Source organism: Pseudophryne corroboree, chromosome 12, assembly GCF_028390025.1.
Source record: "Pseudophryne corroboree isolate aPseCor3 chromosome 12, aPseCor3.hap2, whole genome shotgun sequence".
NCBI lineage: Eukaryota > Metazoa > Chordata > Amphibia > Anura > Myobatrachidae > Pseudophryne > Pseudophryne corroboree.
Window position 1 is genome coordinate 103,437,176 of NC_086455.1, and position 23,172 is coordinate 103,460,347.

Sequence of the window (23,172 nt, forward strand, 5' to 3'; positions counted from 1 at the left end):
CAGGTCACGCCCCCTTTGAAAGTCTTAAAGTGCCCATGTCTCCTGCGGATCCATCTATATCCCATGGTTCTTTTGGTGTCCCCAACATCCTCAAGGACGTAATAGAAACATATTTTCCAATAGCTGTACAATGTCTATTTATGTACGTATTATGGATTGTAAATCCACTAGTGTCGTACATTAGAGAATTTCAATTCTGTTCACAGGGTGTTCTGTAATTATGTTTCAAACAGTATGCAGCCTGTAAAGGGGGGTACACACGGAGAGATCCGTGCTTAAAATCTAAGCAATCTTGCTAGATTGCTTAGATTTTAAGCACGGATCTGCCGTGTGTATGCCCCCCAGCGATAGCGATGCGCGGCCCCGCGCATCGCTATCGCCGGTGCTAGATTGAGCCTGCATGCAGGCTCAATCTAGCGGGTCGCTCACTTCACCATTGTGTGAAGTGAGCGGCCCCCCGTCGGCTTTCCCCGTCGCTCAGCACATCGCGCTGTGCTGAGCGGGGAGAGAGATGTGTGCTGAGCGGTCTGTGTTAAGATCGCTCAGCACACATCTCTCCCGTGAGTACCCCCCTTAAGGGCTGCACCTATTGCTATACTATTGCAGGGCAATAGATACAAATGTTGTCTAGCTATTTCCAGCTTATTGTATCTTTTGAGTGGCCATTAACGCTGAATGATATGTGGTAGCTTTTAGTTATCACCAGTACTCAAATTATTATTCTTAGTAATCTATAAATATTCTGAGTACATAATATATTCTACACACACGTGCTGGAAATTTTTAATAAAATGTTCTTCATGCACCTAGAGTTCTTCTGTAGTTATATATATTTTTTTTAAATGCAGCCTGTAGAAGCTGCACCTGTATTTATAAGGCAATGAATTTAATGATTGTCTCACTTTTTCCAGCTAAATATATCACTTAAACAGCCATTCCAGCAGGATGGTATTTAAATTGTTGAGCACTCTATTAATTTTATTTGGCTCAATACCACAGTATAATGATTAGCATTGTTGTATTTATCACCCCTTGATAACTTTATTATTCATTCATGTTTCTAACTGAACGTGTAATCAATGTACATAAACCGTGACTTGATCTATTAGAGCCTTTGTATGGTTAATAGTCAAGCAATAGTGGGTGCCCCCACCTTGGACATTCAGTTCATTTGATTCATCTATGTTAGCAAGTGCTTGTAACAAAACTATTCCTTGTCCCCTTACTGTTTTTAGTGAAAACACGGTAGTGTGGTTCTAAACATGGTATACATTAATGTTCTGAACAGCTTTGGATTAGTACATATTAAAAAAAACATGAAATGTCTCTCCTGACAGGACACATCATGTCCAATGTGCATTTAGCTTTTCAAGGCTTTATCAAGGCTTATAGTCTTTTGTGCATTATTTCATAATCTGTGAGCGCCGCACCTCTAGTCTCCTGTGTCTGTGTCTGTCTGTCTGTCTGTCTATCTATCTATCTATCTATCTATCTATCTATCTATCTATCTATCTATCTATCTATCTAACTAACTATCTCAATAAGACCAGCTGCACACAATAGTCTTTCATAGCAGGAGTGCCAGGCACATACAAGTCGTTATACAGTTAAGTAAAGAAGCCAGCACCTCCAAGTTCATCCAAAAAAAATTATTTTAGAAAATAATCCATCACAGCAGCATCAAGGTGATCAAAGTGCAATACTGGCACCGAAACAGCGGTCGGATTAAGGAGCCACTATCCCTATGAGAAGGATGGATTGATTCATTTGACCATCGTGCTGAGCATATTACTTTGAGACCTATCAGTCCACTATTTGCTGCTTTGATATCTATAAAATATGTGCGTGTGTCTTGAGAGGAGTTGATGGGGAAGGGTTGGGGGGGGGGGGGGGCAGAAATATCAGTGTAACGGGCCCCAACATTTCTACAGCATTATAGGAGGATAAAAATTGTGTGGGTGTATGGAACTACAAACTTAAGTGTAGCAGAAGCTTGTGTGTCACAGTCTGATATTATATCAAGATTTTCACATATAAGTAGTGGAAATGAAAGTACTTTTCCAGCATTGTGTGAAACACTATTTTAACTTATAGAGAACCAGGTATTGGATTTAAAAATGTATGTATGCTGCCATGTGCTTTACAGGCTGTTACTGAGGGGGTTAAACACGTGAGCAAAATCCTCTCTACCCTCTGACTCATGTCTACATCATCCTCATCCACCTTCTCTTTATGTGTTCTCCTTGCAGATGTACAGTATGTTCAATGGTGTGTGAAAGGCATGCAGAAGAAAGTGGTGATCAACAATGTTGAAAGCAGCAGAGAGATCCAAGAGGATAAGTATGGAGAAGGGACCCTTAGGCTTTACTATAAATAGATCATTGATCTCTGCTGTGAAGGCAGTTCCAGTGAATCGTTTGGGGCAGAAGCCCAATTGCAGAGAGCTAAACAGGAAGTGAGAGGAGAAAAAATGAGATCGGCAGTTGTACATGTCAGTCAAGGCAAAGGGGTGGAGAGACATATGGCAATAGTTAGAGAAGATGGGTCTGGAGTATCTAAATAAAGAATATGATGCTATTCACAAATACAATTCAAGTAAATATTCAAGATATTAAATATAATGCAATAAAATGAATGACAAAGGGAATAGAGCTACCGGTTACCTTGATTGCTATGATAAATTGGTAAAAGAACTATTAAGTATTAATAAAACTAAACTGGAACATGATGCACATGAGTATTAAGAACAGGAAAATGTTCTTTATTTGAAATCACCACACAACATATACATCAACCATAGAATGGGCAATACATGCTGCAGAACATTTCTGAACTTTAGTAATGACTTGCACATGCAATTTAGTCACACTTGTTCATACTTATTCACACTACAGAACACCCACCTTAGCCTTTTTCTTTTTCTGGACAAAGGAAACAAAACAAATAAGCAAAGAAAAAAAAGAACAGTGATTGATTCCGCCAATAGTCTTAAGGTATCCCAGAGTATTTCAATAATGTATAACAGATATACAACAGCGATTCAATCAGTAAGTGCTGAAGTAACATCATGTGAACAACCTCTTTCTGTACTATGGGCATGAAATGGATGTTACACAGTCTTTAATTTATAGAACAGTTTTGTGTGCTGCCTCTCTCCTCCATTGACATACTGTATTATATAGAATATAATCAGTAGATGAACCAAGATGACATGGAGATATGTGATCCATGATCCTTAAACCACAGATCACATACGGGTGGGTGGTTGGGGGTGGGTGGAGTGGGGGAGGGGGGAATAGGATGGGAGAATAAGGAAGTGAGAGATTTTGTGAGGTCTCCTGTTTTTTTTTTTTGCCAATCATTTACATGGCAAACCAGGTTGATTTTGCCATATAAATGATTACCACTTTAAAAAACAAAACAAAACAGGAGAGCGCTCACACCATTTCTCACTTATTCTCACACCCTATTCCTTTCTCCCCTCAGTATGCTAGAAGTACATGTAATGAATGCCAATGTTAATAAAACAGACATTTTTGGCTTACAGGTATAAAATCAATCATCAAGAAATATCTACAAGCTTCCAATAAAAGGTAAAACATGGAACATTTTAAACCAACAGCAGAAGGTCATTGAGAAAAATTAAGGAAATACAGACTGTTAACATTTTTACCTGAGATGTACCTAAAAGCATTTAAGCTTGGTACACACTTTCAGGGTGTATTAAGAGAGGAGGTGGCCCGTGCGCAGTCTCCACCTGGCCCACTCCTCTCTACTCAGCTGCACAGTGGTACTCTGAGTACTAGGGTCACTATGGAGACCCTAGCACTATATCATAGTCCAGTGCACATGCACAGATCTCTGGGGAAATGGCCATTTTCCGTCTGATTCTTCCTCATGTTTTTCAGCTCTTCTGTTGGTTTCAGCTCTTCTGCCACAAGTAGAGATGCAACTGAATTACATGTGACACTGTAGTTGCGTATGCTCAATTCTGGAACATGTGCAGTGCAGAAACACCGTAGATCCATCTGCAAAACTGACTTAAGATGGGCACATAGCACCTTCTTATACATTGCACGATCTGCTGTATGATGGTGTGATGTATCATTCCATGTACATGCAACAATACAGTGTTGGCCGTGGAATCGTCCTATTGGGATGATGCGACCACCCAATTCATCAAACTAAAAATGAGATGGATATGGTACTCACAATACAATGGTTGTTGCGATCCATCGTAGATTGCAACATTCCCCTATATATCGTATAGTGTGACCCAGCTTTGCATTCAACTCTGCCTCATCCCCAATGTAAAGGCTAACGCCACTATTAATAACTTTTGGCCCTAATTTAATAATTTTTCTAAAATAATCTAATTATCTACATTCTTTACATTTTAACTTTGTGATACCTATACAGTATCTGCAACAGTCTAATCCAGTGGTTCCCAAACTCGGTCCTTAAGGCACCGTAACAGTCCAGGTTTTAAAGATATCCATGGCTTAGCACAAATGGTTAATTCAAATTAACTGAGGTACTAATTAACTCACCAGTGGCCAAGCATGAATATACTGGATCGTTAGGCTGCCTTGAGAACCGAGGTTGGGAGCCTCTGGTCTAATATATATTCCAACTTGAGGGTTGTCAATAGGCAATTACCAAATAGTCTTTAAAGTTGCATTAACAACCAGTGTCATCCGCAATGCCAGGAGATACAAATAGTGCAAATATAATAGCTGCCGCCGCATCATTAATCTAACAGCAGGAATATCAAAATAAAAGCACAAACAGGAAGTCAAGCTGAAGGTCTGGCTTCATTGATATCATGTATTATGCAGTGGTGGAGGTCAGTGGCAAGCACTTTACAGTAGACTGCATTTTATAAACAGGTGACACTGGTTTTATTTGGCTAGGAGACCGAAAACTGAAAATCGCTTCAATAGTTATCTGTAATTTAGGTGTGGGTTCAATTAAAAGAATTGTTAGGTTGGCTGAAATATATTTTTCTAAAATTGAGTAATAGGTGACATAAATCTTTTTATGGTAACATAATATACAGGTCATGAATAGCAAAATGAATGACAATACTTACACTTGGTCGGTCTACTTCAATCTTGTTTTCAACTTCTCTAAAAAAAGTAAAAACAATTTAATTTTGTGTATTACACAAAAAGTAGCAATGATTAACAATCCTGAAATATTATGCAGAAATGGCTATATGTATATATATATACGAAAGCCCTCACTCACTCACTCACTCACTCACTCACTCACTCACTCACTCACTGTCTCATCACTAATTCTCTTACTTCCCAATATGTTAGGAAGCTGAAATTTAACAAAGGTATTCTTCAGGTGGGAAAGAGGAAAACTACGTAAATAAAATTTTAATAAACCTCCCCTAAGGGTATAAACAGGGGGTTGACATAATGACATCATTACAGATGCGTGGCTTGCGTTGCATGAACGATAACGCCAGACGTACAATCAGATCAAAATTTGGATTGCACCTCCAGTCTGTAGAATTTCATTAACTAGAAATGGTCCAGTCACTTTTTACTGTATCACTCACTCACTCACTCACTCACTCACTCACTCACTCATCGCTACTTCTCTTACTTCCCGATATGTTAGGAAGCTGAAATTTAACATAGGTATTCTTCAGGTGGGAAATAGGAAAACTATGTAATTGGAATTTTAAACAACCTCCGAATATGTCATTACCAATGTGTGGCGTGCATTGTGTGATCGCTAACACAAATGGATCAAAATTTGGATTGCACCTCCAGTGGCTAGAATTTAATCAACTACAAAAATGATCCTTTTTACCATATCTGCAATGGGTGCTCCTCGAATAACGGCAAGAACCATGGATTAATGTTTACTTAGATTAAGACGTCTCAAATTTGTTTCTCTAGAGATTTACCCAATTTTTAATACTCATTTATATTTACAAATGTGAAAATCATAAACTCCTGTGTGAAGAACGTGTAGAACAGCTAGTCTAGAATAAATATGTTGTGGCCACCTGGTATATGTGAGCATGGACGCTGGTGTGACTTCTGTGAAGGGAGAGCACTGAGAGCAGAAGCTGTAAGAGGGCGAGGCTTAATTGGTTATATACATTCTACTGGCAGGTGGAAAGAGTTGCTGAGGGCAGAGCCGGCGGAATACGCTCTGTGAGTTCAAAAAAGCAGGGATGTGCCGGGTTTCGTAGGCACTCTCCCTGCTCCACCGCTATCTGCTGCTGTGTGGCTCCTGTCAAACTGTATGACAGTCGGCTACAGACCATAAGAATCAAGGCACCTCAGCTGAGTGCCGATCAGATCCCCCAGACAATGCTGCTGCTGTAGACATGAGAAGTTTATCTTCTGCTGCAGCAGCTAAAGAATTGCTGAAGCCCTGCCCTTCTGCAAACCCCACCCACTCTCACGGGCTGCGACTGTTCTTCATCTTCTCCTGGGACCCAGGTAGAGCATGGTGGCTTCTCAGTGCTGGAGTCTGTGCAGCGCTACATTGAAGTATGCAGACTCTGCTGAGGGATGGCAGTGAGACACTAGGTACTGGGGTCCCAGGAAATGTCATGTAGAGCTGAGCCAGTGCTTGGAAGTGGTCCCCTTGGAGCACTTACTGCATAAGTCCTTTTGGCTGAGAAGGATGTGGGTAATACTGTGGCTGGTGAGGATGGGGTTAGTGTTCTCTGGCTGCTGGGGATGGGGGTATTACTCTGGCTGGGGAGAATGGGAATGGTGCTGTCTGGCTGCTGGGGATGGGGGTAGTACTCTGGATGCGGAGAATGGGGGAGTGGTGCTCTCTCGCTGGGGAGGATGGGGGTAGTACTCTGGCTGGTAAGGATGGGGTTATTGTTCTCTGGCTGCTGGGGATGGGGGTATTACTCTGGCTGGGGAGAATGGGAGTGATGCTCTCTGGCTGCTGGGGATGGGGGTAGTACTCTGGATGCGGAGAATGGGAGTGGTGCTCTCTCGCTGGGGAGGATGGGGGTAGTACTCTGGCTGGGGAGGATGGGGACAGTATTCTGGCTGGGGAGAATGGGAGTGGTGCTCTCTGGCTGGGGAGGTTGGGATAGTACTCTGGCTGGGGAGAATGGGAGTGTTGCTCACTGGCTGGGGAGGATAGGGGTAGTACTCTGGCTGGGGAGGATAAGACTGGGGCTCACTGGCTGGGGAGGATAGGGGTAGTACTCTGGCTGGGGAGAATCAGAGTGGTGCTCACTGGCTGGGGAGGATGGGGGTAGTACTCTGGCTGGGGAGAATGGGAGTGGTGCTCACTGGCTGGGGAGGATGGGGGTAGTACTCTTGATGGAGAGGATAGGACTGGTGCTCACTGGCTGGGGAGGATAGGGGTAGTACTCTGGCTGGGGAGAATCAGATTGGTGCTCACTGGCTGGGAAGGATGGGGGTAGTACTCTGGCTGGGGAGAATCAGAGTGGTGCTCACTGGCTGGGGAGGATGGGGGTAGTACTCTGGCTGGGGAGAATGGGAGTGGTGTTCACTGGCTGGGGAGGATGGGGGTAGTACTCTGGATGGAGAGGATAGGACTGGTACTCACTGGCTGGGGAGGATGGGGGTAGTACTCTTGATGGAGAGATAGGACTGGTGCTCACTGGCTGGGGAGGATAGGGGTAGTACTCTGGCTGGGGAGAATCAGAGTGGTGCTCACTGGCTGGGAAGGATGGGGGTAGTACTCTGGCTGGGGAGAATCAGAGTGGTGCTCAGTGGCTGGGGAGGATGGGGGTAGTACTCTGGATGGAGAGGATAGGACTGGTGCTCACTGGCTGGGGAGGATGAAAGTACTGCTCTTTGGAGGATGGAGGTAGTACTTTGGCTGAGAGGTGGGGAGGATAGGGGGGTAGTGCTCTCTGGGTGGGGGCCATACACTCTGGATGAGAGTTGGGGGGTATTACTCTCTGGCTTGGGAGGATGAAGGTAGTACTTTGGCTAAGAGCTGGAGAGGATGGGAGCAGTGCACTCTGGGTGAGAGCTGGTGAGAATGGAGGTCATATTCATGGTGAGAGCTTGGCCAGATGGTGGTAGTACTCTCTAGCTGAGAGCTGTGGAGGAGAGGGTAGGTACTCTGGCTGGAGAGGATGGAGGTAGTATGCTGTGGATGGGGAGGATGGAGGTAGTACACTGTGGATAGGGAGAATGAAAGTACTATGCTGTGGATGGGGAGGATGGAGGTAGTACGCTGTGGATGGGGAGGATGGAGGTAGTACAGATGTGCCCTCATATATTGTTGCTGCGTACCATGTAGCGGGCGCCATGCAACTCATACCGGCAACTTGCGCTATAACTCCCATTATAAGTTGCGTTATAAATCTAGTGTCACGTTATAATTGTAACGTGCATTCTACTTACTGTCCACCAGATGTCGCTTTTCCTAAACTGTACAGCGCATGTCTCAAATAGCCAATGGATTCTTCCTAGCGCTGCCTGCTGATTGGCTGACATTTATTGTGACAATAAAGAACCATTAATCACTTCCTTTTATTCCTTCTGCAAAATACAATGCCACGCTGCCGCCCTGTTCACTCAATTCATTTTGTCGTTACGTTGTGTACAAAATCCCAGATTGTATTAGCATAAACAGCATTAATATTTTGGACAGCATTTCCAGTTCAGTTGCTTCAAATGGCCAGAAAAATTTAATGCACAGTGCCACTGGGTCCCTATCTTATTAATATGACTCCCAGATGGTCTCCATAGCTTTTCCAACACGGTTTTTTTTAAAGCAATCAGATAAAACACATCACATATACACCCAGAGGGCCTGTTTGTATCATGGTCTGCTTTGGCCTAACAAATACAGTGTCTGCCTGCAATGCGTGCATCCTGGGTTCAATACCCAGTGGGGCGTGCAGTTATTATTTTTGTATGTATTTATTTATTCTTTTCAAATACAATAAAGATTTTTGGTGTGTTGCTACTTTTCTTTGTATAAAAAAGTCCCCCTCTAGAAAATACAATGCCACGCTGCCGCCCTGTTCACTCAATTCATTTTGTCATTACATTGTGTACAAAATCCCGGATTGTATTAACATAAACAGCATTAATATTTTGGACAGCATTTCCGTGTTCAGTTGCTTCAAATGGGCAGAAATATTTAATACACGGTGCCACTGGGTCCTATCTCATTAATATGACTCCCAGATGGTCTCCATTGCTTTTCCGACATGGTTAGCGGATTCAATCCATTTTTCAATCAGATAAAACACATCACATATACACCCAGAGGGCCTGCTTATACCATGGTTGGCTGTGGCCTAACGAATACAGTGTCCTCCTGCAATGCATGTATCCCGGGTTCAATACCCAGTGGGGCACACAGTTATTATTTTTTATGTATTTATTTATTCTTTTTTAATACAATAAAGCTACAGGACCCTACATAGTGCACTATGAGCAACAATGTATGAGGATACATCTGTATGCTGTGGATGGGGGGGATGGAGGTAGTACACTGTGGATGGGGAAGATGGAGGTAGTACACTGTGGATGGGGAGGATGGAGGTAGTATGCTATAGATGGCGAGGATGGAGGTAATATGCTGTGGATGGGAGGATGGAGGTAGTATGCTGTGGATAGGGAGGATGGAGGCCATATTCCTGGTGAGAGCTTGGACAGATGGTGGTAGTACTCTTTGGTTGAGAGCTGTGGAGGAGAGGGTAGGTACTCTGGCTGGCATTGATGGGGGTAGTATGCTGTGGATGGGGAGGATGGAGGTAGTATGCTGTGGATGGGGAGGATGGAGGTAGTATGCTGTGGATTGGGAGGATGAGGGCATAACTTTGGCTGAGAGGTGTGGCGGATGGGGGTAGTGATTTCTGGTTGAGAGGTGGGGAGGATAGGGGTCATACACTCTGGATGAGAGCTAGGGAGGATGGGGGAAGCACTCTCTTGTTGAGAGGTGAGAAGTACATGATGGGGGTCATACTCTTGGGAACTGGGCTTGGTGATGGTAGAACTCTCTGGGTGAGAGCTGGAGTAGATTGCGGTAGTACTTTCTGGGTGAGAGATGGAATAGATTGGGTTAGTACTTTCTGGGTGAGAGCTGGAATAAATTGGGGTAGTACTTTCTGGGTTAGAGCTGGGACTATATGGTAGGTACTATGGCTGGGAAGGATGGGGTTAGTACTCAATGGGTGAGAGCTGGGCCTGATGAGAATAATATTCTCTGGGTGAGAGCTTTGGAGGAAACAATAGGTACTCTCTAGGTGAGAGCTGGGCCTGATGGGTGTAGTACTCAATGGATGAGAGCTGAGATGGTTGTGGCTACCGTGGGTATATGAATACTGGGGCAAATGGGGGTACTCTGTATCTTAATGTTGGGTAGATTTGTTTGGGATTGTGAATACATTCCCAGATTTGGGTACTGTGTGACAGAGCTGGGAAAAAGCCCTGGCTGACATTTGGACACTGCAATGATGGCTGTATCCTATGTGTACTACATCTGTATAATGGAATATTCTCTCTCTGACTGTATAAAGTGGAAATGTGACTTTATAAGCTCTACAGGACAGAATGTGGAATGTATGGTATACATTCATATATCCATAGAAGGGATGTAGTTAAAATCCCAACTGTCGGGATTCAGGCATTCAGGATCCAATGCTGGAATTCCGGGAATGCCGACAGCCTTGCCAGGGCTATTCCCAGCAGTGGGTGTCCATGACACCCATAGAGTGGGAATAGAACCTGTGGCGAGTGCAGCAAGCCACTGTGCCTGCAGTGTGGCGAGCGCAGCGAGCACACAAGGGGCCTCCATGCGCTCACTCCGCTGGCGGCATTCTGGCGGGCAGGATACTGCTGTCTGGATATTTACAGCAGGCATCCCTTCCACCGGGATTTCATATCCAACCCCCATAGAACATGGAGTGCAGCATATAAATGCATGTATATATAAATTAATGTGCATATACACGCTATATGGTAGGGGGCTTTGTCCATTGACCACGTGGTGTCAGTCTCTCTTCCCATCTGCTGTTTGCATCTTCTCTTTTACATTCCTCTGTGCCAGCCTTTCATCCCTTCCTCTGCGCTAGCCTTTCCACCCAACCTCTGTCTGCATCAGCCTCTCTTACCTTCCTCTGTGCCCGCCTTTATTCCCACTGCCACTTCACCCAGTCACCTACTGCTTCTCCATCACCCTCTCTCTGCTGTCACCTTTTCTCTGTCACCCACTGCCTCTCCCTGTCACCCTCTCCTCGTCAACCACTGCCAGTCACCTTCAACCTGTTAACTCCTGCATCTCCTCATCACCCTCTCCACTTCACCCTTTGCCTCTCCTCAGCACCCTCTCCCTGTCTCGTTCTCCCTGACACCCTGTACCTTTTTCCAGCGTTACCCACTGCATGTCACCCACTGTCTCTCCTCAGCGTCACCCAATGCCTATACCCAGTGCTACCCACTGCCTGTCACCCACTGCCTCTACCGTTTGTAGGAGGGCACAAATTTATAGTTTGCAAGGGATCACTGAATACCCTAGCACTGGCCCTTGCTGAGGAATACTGCACACACCTAATGTAATATGGATGTGTGTATGGTGTATGCAGGGCCATAACTAGGTGTGTGCCAGTGGTGCCTTGCACACAGCACAACTGCACTGTGGATGCACCATCTGGCAGCACCACCTGCATGGCCGCTGCCCGGTCTCTCTCATTGCCTCACGCTGGCTGCAGCGCTGCCCTGAAAAGATGCCAGAGCCGCTGGATGCTATTTAAGCCCTGCCCCTCCTGAATGTGCCTCCACCTTCTTCAAATACCCATGGGTTGTGCACTTGTGCTGTGTGTCTTGGCACTTGGCAGCTACTGTAACCTCCGACTGCCTCAGTCTCTCCACTGGCTACTGCATCCTTTAACTACAGCCCATTGCCTGGTCCTCTTCCTGGAGGCACTTGTAAGTTATATTATGCCAAAAATACTTATATCTTCCATAATGTATAAAAAGGGGACTCTGCCTGCTGTAATGTGTAAAAAAGGGGACTCTGCTGCCGTATTGTGTAAAAAGGGGGACTCTGCTGCCTAAATTCGTAAGAGGGGGACTCTACCTGCCGTAATGTGTAAAAAGTGGACTCTGCCTGCCATAATGTGTAAAAAGGGGACTCTGCTGCTGTAATGTGTAAAAAGGGGGACTCTGCTACCGTAATGTGTAAAAAAAGGGACTCTACCTGCCATTATGTGTAAAAAGGGGACTGCGCTGCTGTCATGTGTAAAAAGGGGGCTCTACCTGCCTAATGTGTAGAAAGGCGAACTCTGCTGCCGTAATGTGTAAAACGGGGACTCTGCTGCCTTAATGAGTAAAAAGGAGGACTCTGCTGCCTTAATAAGTAAAGAGGGACAGTAGAAACACAGCGCTGTTGTTTTTTTGTTTTTTTTGAGAGGGGAGTGTTACATATTAGGTTTATTTTGGGATAGATATACATTTATTTTGTTTATTTAGACAAAAGTGATTGGACATCCCTGCACAAGCGAAATGGTGTGCTTCTGCATCAGACACATGTTTATGAAGGTATAAAACAGATAGAGAAGAACTTATTAGATCATTTGCTCTCAGAATTGCTTTCTGGAAGGAGCTAACTGAGTTTAAAAAGGGGATCATCGTAGGCTGCTCGATTGGCGGTATGAATGTGAGAAGCATTGCAGATGTTAGGTAGGTTCCTAAATCCACTGTGTCTTTTGTCATTAATGTGTGGAAGAAAAAATAAGAATTTACTTACCGATAATTCTATTTCTCATAGTCCGTAGTGGATGCTGGGGACTCCGTCAGGACCATGGGGAATAGCGGCTCCGCAGGAGACAGGGCACAAAAAGTAAGCTTTTAGGATCACATGGTGTGTACTGGCTCCTCCCCCTATGACCCTCCTCCAAGCCTCAGTTAGGTACTGTGCCCGGACGAGCGTACACAATAAGGAAGGATCTTGAATCCCGGGTAAGACTCATACCAGCCACACCAATCACACCGTACAACTTGTGATTTGAACCCAGTTAACAGTATGATAACAACGAAGAAGCCTCTGAAAAGATGGCTCACAACAATAATAACCCGATTTTTGTAACAATAACTATGTACAAGTATTGCAGACAATCCGCACTTGGGATGGGCGCCCAGCATCCACTACGGACTATGAGAAATAGAATTATCGGTAAGTAAATTCTTATTTTCTCTAACGTCCTAGTGGATGCTGGGGACTCCGTCAGGACCATGGGGATTATACCAAAGCTCCCAAACGGGCGGGAGAGTGCGGATGACTCTGCAGCACCGAATGAGAGAACTCCAGGTCCTCCTTAGCCAGAGTATCAAATTTGTAAAATTTTACAAACGTGTTCTCCCCTGACCACGTAGCTGCTCGGCAAAGTTGTAATGCCGAGACCCCTCGGGCAGCCGCCCAAGATGAGCCCACCTTCCATGTGGAGTGGGCATTTACAGATTTAGGCTGTGGCAGGCCTGCCACAGAATGTGCAAGTTGGATTGTGCTACAGATCCAACGAGCAATCGTCTGCTTAGACGCAGGAGCACCCCTCTTGTTGGGTGCATACAGGATAAACAGCGAGTCAGATTTTCTGACTCCAGCCGTCCTTGAAATATATATTTTCAATGCTCTGACAACGTCCAGCAACTTGGAGTCCTCCAAGTCGCTAGTAGCCGCAGGCACCACAATAGGCTGGTTTAAGTGAAAAGCCGAAACCACCTTAGGCAGAAACTGAGGACGCGTCCGCAGTTCTGCCCTGTCCGAATGGAAAATCAGATATGGGCTTTTGTACGATAAAGCCGCCAACTCTGATACTCTCCTGGCTGAAGCCAGGGCCAGTAGCATGGTTACTTTCCATGTAAGATACTTCAAATCTACCGATTTGAGCGGCTCAAACCAATGGGATTTGAGAAAATCCAAAACTACGTTGAGATCCCACGGTGCCACTGGAGGCACAATCGGGGGCTGTATATGTAGTACACCTTTGACAAAGGTTTGTACTTCAGGCACTGAAGCCAATTCTTTCTGGAAGAAAATCGATAAGGCCGAAATTTGAACCTTAATAGACCCCAATTTGAGGCCCATAGACAATCCTGCCTGCAGGAAATGTAGGAATCGACCCAATTGAAATTCCTCCGTTGGGGCCTTCTTGGCCTCACACCACGCAACATATTTTCTCCAAATGCGGTGATAATGTTGTGCGGTCACTTCCTTCCTGGCTTTAATCAAGGTAGGAATAACTTCCTCTGGAATGCCCTTTTCTTTTAGAATCCGGCGTTCAACCGCCATGCCGTCAAACGCAGTCGCGGTAAGTCTTGGAACATACAAGGTCCCTGCTGAAGCAGATCCCTTCTTAACGGTAGAGGCCACGGCTCTTCCGTGAGCATCTCTTGAAGTTCCGGGTACCAAGTCCTTCTCGGCCAATCCGGAGCCACGAGTATTGTTCTTACTCCCCGTAGCCGTATAATTCTCAGTACCTTTGGTATGAGAGGCAGAGGAGGAAACACATACACGGACTGGTACACCCACGGTGTTACCAGAGCGTCCACAGCTATTGCCTGAGGGTCTCTTGACCTGGCGCAATATCTGTCCAGTTTCTTGTTGAGGCGGGACGCCATCATGTCCACCTTTGGTTTTTCCCAACGGTTCACAATCATGTGGAAGACTTCTGGATGAAGTCCCCACTCTCCCGGGTGGAGGTCGTGTCTGCTGAGGAAGTCTGCTTCCCAGTTGTCCACTCCCGGAATGAACACTGCTGACAGTGCTATGACATGATTTTCCGCCCAGCGAAGAATCCTTGCAGCTTCTGTCATTGCTCTTCTGCTTCTCGTGCCGCCCTGTCTGTTTACGTGGGCGACTGCCGTGATGTTGTCCGACTGGATCAACACCGGCTGACCCTGAAGCAGCGGTTTTGCCAGGCTTAGAGCATTGTAAATCGCTCTTAGCTCCAGTATATTTATGTGAAGAGACGTCTCCAGGTTCGACCACACGCCCTGGAAGTTTCTTCCCTGTGTGACTGCTCCCCAGCCTCGTAGGCTGGCATCCGTAGTCACCAGGACCCAGTCCTGTATGCCGAATCTGCGGCCCTCTAACAGATGGGCACTCTGCAACCACCACAGAAGAGACACCCTTGTTCTTGGTGACAGTGTTATCCGCTGATGCATGTGCAGATGCGATCCGGACCATTTGTCCAGCAGATCCCACTGAAATATTCGTGCGTGGAATCTGCCGAATGGAATTGCTTCGTAAGAAGCCACCATCTTTCCCAGGACTCTTGTGCATTGATGTACTGACACATTTCCTGGTTTTAGGAGGTTCCTGACAAGTTCGGATAACTCCCTTGCTTTCTCCTCCGGGAGAAACACCTTTATCTGAACAGTGTCCAGAATCATTCCCAGGAACAGCAGACGTGTCGTCGGGGTCAATTGAGATTTTGGAAGATTCAAAATCCACCCGTGTTGTTGAAGCACTACTTGGGTTAGTGCTACTCCGACTTCCAGCTGTTCCCTGGACCTTGCCCTTATCAGGAGATCGTCCAAGTAAGGGATAATTAATACGCCTTTTCTTCGTAGAAGAACCATCATTTCGGCCATTACCTTGGTAAAGACCCGAGGTGCCGTGGACAAACCAAACGGCAGCGTTTGAAACTGATAATGACAGTTTTGTATCACGAACCTGAGATACCCTTGGTGTGAAGGGTAAATTGGGACATGCAGATAAGCATCTTTTATGTCCAGGGACACCATGAAGTCCCCTTCTTCCAGATTCGCTATCACTGCTCTGAGTGACTCCATCTTGAACTTGAATTTCTGTATGTACAGGTTCAAGGATTTCAGATTTAGAATAGGTCTTACCGAACCGTCCGGCTTCGGTACCACAAATAGTGTGGAATAATACCCCTTTCCCTGTTGTAGGAGGGGTACCTTGACTATCACCTGCTGAGAATACAGCTTGTGAATGGCTTCCAATACCGTCGCCCTTTCTGAGGGAGACGTTGGTAAAGCAGACTTTAGGAACCGGCGAGGGGGAGACTTTTCGAATTCCAACTTGTAACCCTGAGATACTACCTGCAGGATCCAAGGGTCCACCTGTGAGCGCGCCCACTGTGTGCTGAAAATCTTTAGTCGACCCCCCACCGCCCCTGAGTCCGCTTGCACAGCCCCAGCGTCATGCTGAGGGCTTTGTAGAAGCCGGGGAGGGCTTCTGTTCGTGGGAAGTAGTTGCTTGCTGCACCCTCTTACCCCTTCCTTTGCCTCTGGGCAAATATGACTGTCCTTTTGCCCGCTTGTTCTTATAGGAACGAAAGGACTGCGGCTGAAAAGACGGTGTCTTTTTCTGTTGGGAGGTGACCTGAGGTAAAAAAGTGGATTTTCCGGCTGTTGCCGTGGCCACCAGATCCGATAGACCGACCCCAAATAATTCCTCTCCTTTATACGGCAATACTTCCATATGCCGTTTGGAATCCGCATCACCTGACCACTGTCGCGTCCATAAACTTCTTCTGGCAGATATGGACATCGCACTTACTCTCGATGCCAGAGTGCAAATATCCCTCTGAGCATCTCGCATATAAAGAAAAGCATCCTTTAATTGCTCTATAGTCAATAAAATACTGTCCCTATCCAGGGTATCAATATTTTCAGTCAGGGAATCCGACCACACCACCCCAGCACTGCACATCCAGGCTGAGGCTATTGCTGGTCGCAGTATAACACCAGTATGTGTGTATATACTCTTCAGGGTAGTTTCCAGCCTCCTATCAGCTGGATCCTTGAGGGCGGCCGTATCAGGAGACGGTAACGCCACTTGTTTTGATAAGCGTGTGAGCGCCTTATCCACCCTAGGGGGTGTTTCCCAGCGCGCCCTAACCTCTGGTGGGAAAGGGTATAATGCCAATAACTTCTTTGAAATTAGCAGTTTTCTATCGGGGTTAACCCACGCTTCATCACACACGTCATTCAATTCCTCTGATTCTGGAAAAGCTACAGGTAGTTTTTTCACACCCCACATAATACCCCCCTTTGAGGTACCTGCAGTATCAGAGATATGCAAAGCCTCCTTCATTGCCGTGATCATATAACGTGTGGCCCTATTGGAAAATACGTTTCTTTCTTCACGTCGACACTAGATTCATCTGTGTCGGTACCTATGTCGACAGACTGAGGTAAGGGACGTTTTACAGCCCCTGACGGTGCCTGAGACGCCTGGACAGGTACTAACTGGTTTTCCGGCCGTCTCATGTCGTCAACTGACTTTTGCAGCGTGCTAACATTATCACGTAATTCCATAATTAAAGCCATCCATTCCGGTGTCGACTCCCTAGGGGGTGACATCACCATTACCGGCAATTGCTCCGCCTCCACACCAACATCGTCCTCATACATGTCGACACACACGTACCGACACACAGCAGACACACAGGGAATGCTCTTATCGAAGACAGGACCCCACTAGCCCTTTGGGGAGACAGAGGGAGAGTTTGCCAGCACACACCAAAGCGCTATAAAAATGTATATAAACAACCCTAAAAGGTGTTGTTTCTGTTATATGCGCTTAATATATAAAAATATCGCCAAAATATGCCCCCCTTCTCTGTTTTACCCTGTTTCTGTAGTGCAGTGCAGGGGAGAGTCCTGGGAGCCTTCCTCACAGCGGAGCTGAGCAGGAAAATGGCGCTGTGTGCTGAGGAGAATAGGCCCCGCCCCCTAAAACGGCGGGCTCTTCTCCCGGAGTTTGCGATATATGGCAGGGGTTAAATACATCCATATAGCCTCAAGGGCTATATGTGATGTATTTTAGCCATAGAAAAAGGTATTATACATTGCTGCCCAGGGCGCCCCCCCCAGCGCCCTGCACCCTCAGTGACCGCTGGTGTGAAGTGTGCCGACAACAATGGCGCACAGCTGCAGTGCTGTGCGCTACCTTATGAAGACTGAAAGTCTTCTGCCGCCTGTTTCCGGACCTCTGGACCTCTTCAACTTCGGCATCTGCAAGGGGGGTCGGCGGCACGGCTCCGGGACCGGACTCCATGGCTGGGCCTGTGTTCGATCCCTCTGGAGCTAATGGTGTCCAGTAGCCTAAGAAGCAATTCCATCCTGTACGCAGGTGAGTTCACTTTCCTCCCTTAAGTCCCTCGTAGCAGTGAGCCTGTTGCCAGCAGGACTCACTGAAAATAAGAAACCTAAAAAAACTTTTTTTAAGCAGCTCTTTATGAGAGCCACCTAGATTGCACCCTGCTCGGACGGACACAAAAACCTAACTGAGGCTTGGAGGAGGGTCATAGGGGGAGGAGCCAGTACACACCATGTGATCCTAAAAGCTTACTTTTTGTGCCCTGTCTCCTGCGGAGCCGCTATTCCCCATGGTCCTGACAGAGTCCCCAGCATCCACTAGGACGTTAGAGAAATGGTAATTGCAGGAATGCACTTCACTCTAGAAGACCCCCGAAACTGCAACCCAGGGAGAGTGCTAACCAGGGAGCTGAAAAAGAACAGGGGTTGGCCCATGCATACCATTGCACACGAGTTGCAAATGGCCACTTATGTGCCGGTTTTGAGAACAACACTTCATAGTGAAGCCCATGCATTTGGATATTATGGGCAAGCAGCTGCTCATATACCTCTAATTAGAATGAAGAATGCGGCTCAGCGCTTACGATGGCGTAAAGATCGTAAAAACTGGACAGTGGAACAAAGGCGGCAAGTGTTATGGAGGGATGTATCATGTTTTGCACTTTCCAGATCAGATGGGCGTGTTTGGGTTTGACAATTGCCAGGAGAACGTCTGATGCCAGACTGTACAGTAACTACAGTAAAACATGGAGGTGACGGTGTTATGTCTTTGGGCTGTTTCAGCTGGTTTGGCATGGGTCAACCAGTTGTAATGCATGGTCACATTAACTCTGAGAGGTATAGAGATGTTCTCGATAACTCTGTGCTCCCTACATTGTGGCAGTTCTATGGAAATTACAAATGTTTTTATTAGGACGACAATGCCACCTGTCATGTTTCCAGGGCGACGCTTGACTGGTATACAGATAATTTGGTAACCCGGGTTGACTAACCAGCTCAGAGTCCAGATGAGAACCTCTGGGATGAATTGTAGTGATGGGTATGTTCTAAGCCAGGGGTGTCAAACTCAAATTCATCGGGGGCCGCATCAGCAGTTTGGTCCCCACCAAAGGGCCGGTTGTATCTGTAGGTCTATGTGTCCACTCTTTATTATCATAAATTAATGTCACTGCATTCAATTATTACTGTTTTTTGTAATAATGTAAGTAATAACTAGCTCTGAAAGCAGAAACATAGTCAGAATAATGACAAGTAGATATTCAAATGTACAATTATTGTACAATGTATTGAAAAATGTTTTTTGGTAACAAACATTAATTTTTTTTTAAACATACAAATATTGCCAAACACTGTTTATTAAACATATGGAAAACACAAGGCCATGTGCCCCCTTTTATAGTGCCCAGCCATCTGCCCCCTTTTATAGTGCCCAGCCATCTGCCCCCTTTTATAGTGCCCAGCCATCTGCCCCCTTTTATAGTGCCCAGCCATCTGCCCCCTTTTATAGTGCCCAGCCATGTGCCCCCTTTTATAGTGCCCAGCCATCTGCCCCCTTTTATAGTGCCCAGCCATCTGCCCCCTTTTATAGTGCCCAGCCATCTGCCCCCTCCATTTACTTTACTTACCTTTTACTTCTTTCTTTCTTTTACTTCTTTCTTCTTGCTCCTCTCCGCGGCGTCCGCACGCTCCTCTGATCCCTGGAGATGTCGGGCGGACGTCACGTGATGACGTCACGTCCGACACCCAGGGAGCAGTGCGGGGCAGGAAGAAGTCGGGCCAGGTCCCGGAAGGTAAGGCACGGAGTAAATTCATTGAAAAAAAAAAAGGGGAGGCTGCAAGGCTGGCGGCGGCACTGCGGGCCATCAGACGAGGTCTGGCGGGCCGGATTTGGCCCGCGGGCCTTGTGTTTGACACCCCTGTTCTAAGCTGACTTGACCTTCTTCATTGTTTCAGTTAGTCACTGTATTTAAGGCAGAATGGTAAAATATACAGCCTGCTGTTGTCCAGTATTATTATTCAATATTTCTGGTATCTTATCCGCTGATATGCATAGCTAAATTTGTAACTTGGGTACCTTTACTACTAGGTGTTTTTGACCTGAATCTACGAATGACTCTGGAAAGTAAGAAGCTATTGCTACTCCTAAATGTGGCAGGCAAGAAGATGATACTACTGAGAGGGGACATTTTTAATATTTACAAATACATAAAGGAACAATACAAGGATCTATCAGGTGATTTGTTTATAAAAAAAAAAAACGCTACACAGGACACGTGGACACCCTCTGAGGTTAGAAGACAGAAAATTTCATACACAATGAAGGAAAGGGTTCTTCACAGTAAGGGCAGTAAGAATTTGGAATTCTCTGCCAGAGAAAGTAGTAATGGTGGACTCAGTCAATATGTTTAAAAATGAATTAGATAAATTTCTAGCTGAAAGAAATATCCAAGAATACAGCATTTAAATTAAGTAAACTTTATAATACAGGTTGAACTTAGTGGACATTTTGGGGGGAATTCAAATGTAAGTTGGGTGTCTGTTTTTTCCTGTCTATTAGATAGAAAAAAACAGACACCCAACTGACTTTTCAAACAATTGAATATTCCCCAAAGTCTTTTTTTCAACCTCATTAACTATGTAACTATGTTACTATGTTACAGGGCTGGATTGAAAGTACACCCCACAGATAACTTTCTATATGACCAAGCCTCACTTGTTGTTTAGGCTGGATTGGGTAGAAGCTATTCTAGACAAAGAGAAACAGATAGAACTTTTTTTACGCTATGTGGCAATTCTATATTGACACTCTCCCCCTCAGTTCTAGACAACGAAGACATCACAGTTTTAAAAACACCACCTGGTACCTCACAAGAATGGTGGCGCACTTCACATCCATCTCTCTAAACTAAAGGATATGATGCTGGTTGGTGTCTTCCTCCAGGGAACCAATAATGTGGCTCAGTATTGTAACTAACAAAATGGTACTAGTTTTGGGTAGAGATATACAGTAGGTATATAGGTATAGATGTTTTGGGTATAGGTTATAGTCGCTATAATTTTGCTGTAATACCAAAGTTTAATGTACTCTTCTAAACGAACAAGGTTAGTATTTCACTGTAAAACCAATGCCGTATTGTCATACATTTGATTCATGATGCCTCAATAAAAAAGTGAAAAAACAAAACAAAAACCTACATAGCTTATAAAATATTCTATTCATGACAATTAGCGTGCTTAAGTGCTTACTCTGAGACATTTCTTTTTTCGGAGAAGACTCTTAGAATAAATTCTCCTTCCTGGTGCGGCTCATAGGTGGAGGGGATGATGACGTATTCGCTGGGAGGTAGTCGGAAACGTTGGGAGACTTCTCTCATGTTGATGTATGACTTACACTTGTCTTTAGATGCATTGTACAGGAAGAAATCCTTTTGTAGATGCTGCTTGTTGCCATGCATCTGTTAAACAGCAGAAATATTAGAGCTTAGAAACAGCATGATAACAAGATCTATTGTTAAAACTAAGCGTTAGTAATGTTCTGAGGGCCTGATTCATTATGGATTGCAAATGCAAAATTGCATGTAGCAGCTTTGCATTTGCAATCCTTTGTAATGCAAATGCAAGGAGAAGGTGCATACCACCTCCTACCTGCATTTGTGATGCAAACGCATCTGTGATGAATATCACGACCCTCGGTCACGATGTTCATCTGTGATGGCAGGCTGAGTAAGCTTCAGTTTACTCAGCCTTGCCAATGCTGATAGAACTGCAAGGCAAAGGAAACTGCATCTTGCAATGCAGTCCTTGGACTCACCACTCCCGGAAAATGGGGGCAACACGCCCCCGTTTTCCCCAACCCCAGCCTCCCCGGCCCCTGGCCCTCCCCATTAGCGCCTCTGCCTGTCAATCAGTGCAGAGGTGTTCGCATATCTGCGCCGCGATCACAGGACCCGTTCTGCACATGCACAGAACAGGTGCTGTGCATGCGCAGGACTCAAACAATGGGGATTTGCAAAGAGGAACGCTGATGCGATCCGTAATGAATCAGGCCTGAGATGGGTGAATACACAAATGTCTAATAATATAGAACACAAAAAGGAATATCCATGCTTCAAGGAAATGGAGTGTTTTGAAATAATATTAAATTATTTAAAACAGGATGAGTGAGTAAAGGCTATATTAGTAGGAAAAGCAAAATTAGCTAAGAGTCAAACAGTAACGCAGCACAAAACACAGCCAGTGAAAGTTTTGCAAATCATGCAAAGTGTCAGAAGTAGGAAGGGTTAAATAGGTGCTTTAGTGGAACAGTGAGGGCTGTTACACTGACATATGTGCACTGCTGTGAGAATTTTTGTGTGTCAAAAAAGTTGCATCCTGCCAATTGTAAAATATGTGTGAGCAGGTGTATGTGAAGGTGAAGGTGAATACATGTATCACGGAACATTGTACGATTATATTGTACATGAGGTTACCCATCACTAATAAAACAAATCGGTCAACAGATACACTAAAAGTTATGTAAAATGGGAACAGTGTTAATTTTAAGTAACCTATTTTTTTTTTTTTTGGGGGGGGGGGGGAATTTGCATTAATACTTTTGAGTTGCCTATTTCATTCATGGTTAATGTCTTGTGAAAGGAGGACTTTATGATGTGATATAAAATTTACATGTGCTTTTCTGTGCTCCACAGACATGGCTCTGGGTTTATCTAGCTGCTGTGAGAATATGCACCACAATGTTTTAGGAGAGTTCTTGGGAGGTTTGGAACCACTACTAGAAGAAACCCATTATGTCAGTCACACAAGCACAAGGGTCATAAGAATTAAAACACTGCAAACAGACCCAATAGGTTAGGTTCTAACTGGGGACAAAGCCACAAAATAACCATCACCAGGCAATGAATTGTTACAGTACTTATCCATTCCACAACATACCTCTTTCGGAACCTTGGGAGGGGAAGAAAAAGACAATTTAAAGTACGTATATGTAATTACTAGCTGTTCTACCCGTTCTTCGCACAGGAGTTTCTGATTTTCACAGTTTTAAATATAAATGAGTGTTAAAAATTTGGTAAATCTATAGAGATGTAAATTTGAGACGTCTTAATATAAGTAA

The 23,172-nt window shown here is 45.1% G+C and overlaps 1 protein-coding gene across 5 annotated transcripts in view; it reads right to left on the reverse strand.

Annotated features, from left to right (window-relative positions):
- CAPN3 (calpain 3) overlaps positions 1-23,172 on the reverse strand; it is a 354,142-nt gene that overhangs the window by 96,639 nt on the left and 234,331 nt on the right. For 2 of the 5 annotated variants that reach the window (XM_063947835.1, XM_063947833.1), the window contains 4 exons: positions 22,992-23,003; positions 21,306-21,514; positions 5,093-5,129; positions 2,904-2,921 (listed from right to left, as the gene is read on the reverse strand). In XM_063947835.1, coding sequence (XP_063803905.1) covers positions 2,904-2,921; positions 5,093-5,129; positions 21,306-21,514; positions 22,992-23,003 — 276 coding nt within the window. The remainder of the gene's footprint in view (positions 1-2,903; positions 2,922-5,092; positions 5,130-21,305; positions 21,515-22,991; positions 23,004-23,172) is intronic. The other 3 variants (XM_063947837.1, XM_063947834.1, XM_063947836.1) reach the window with 2 other exon arrangements.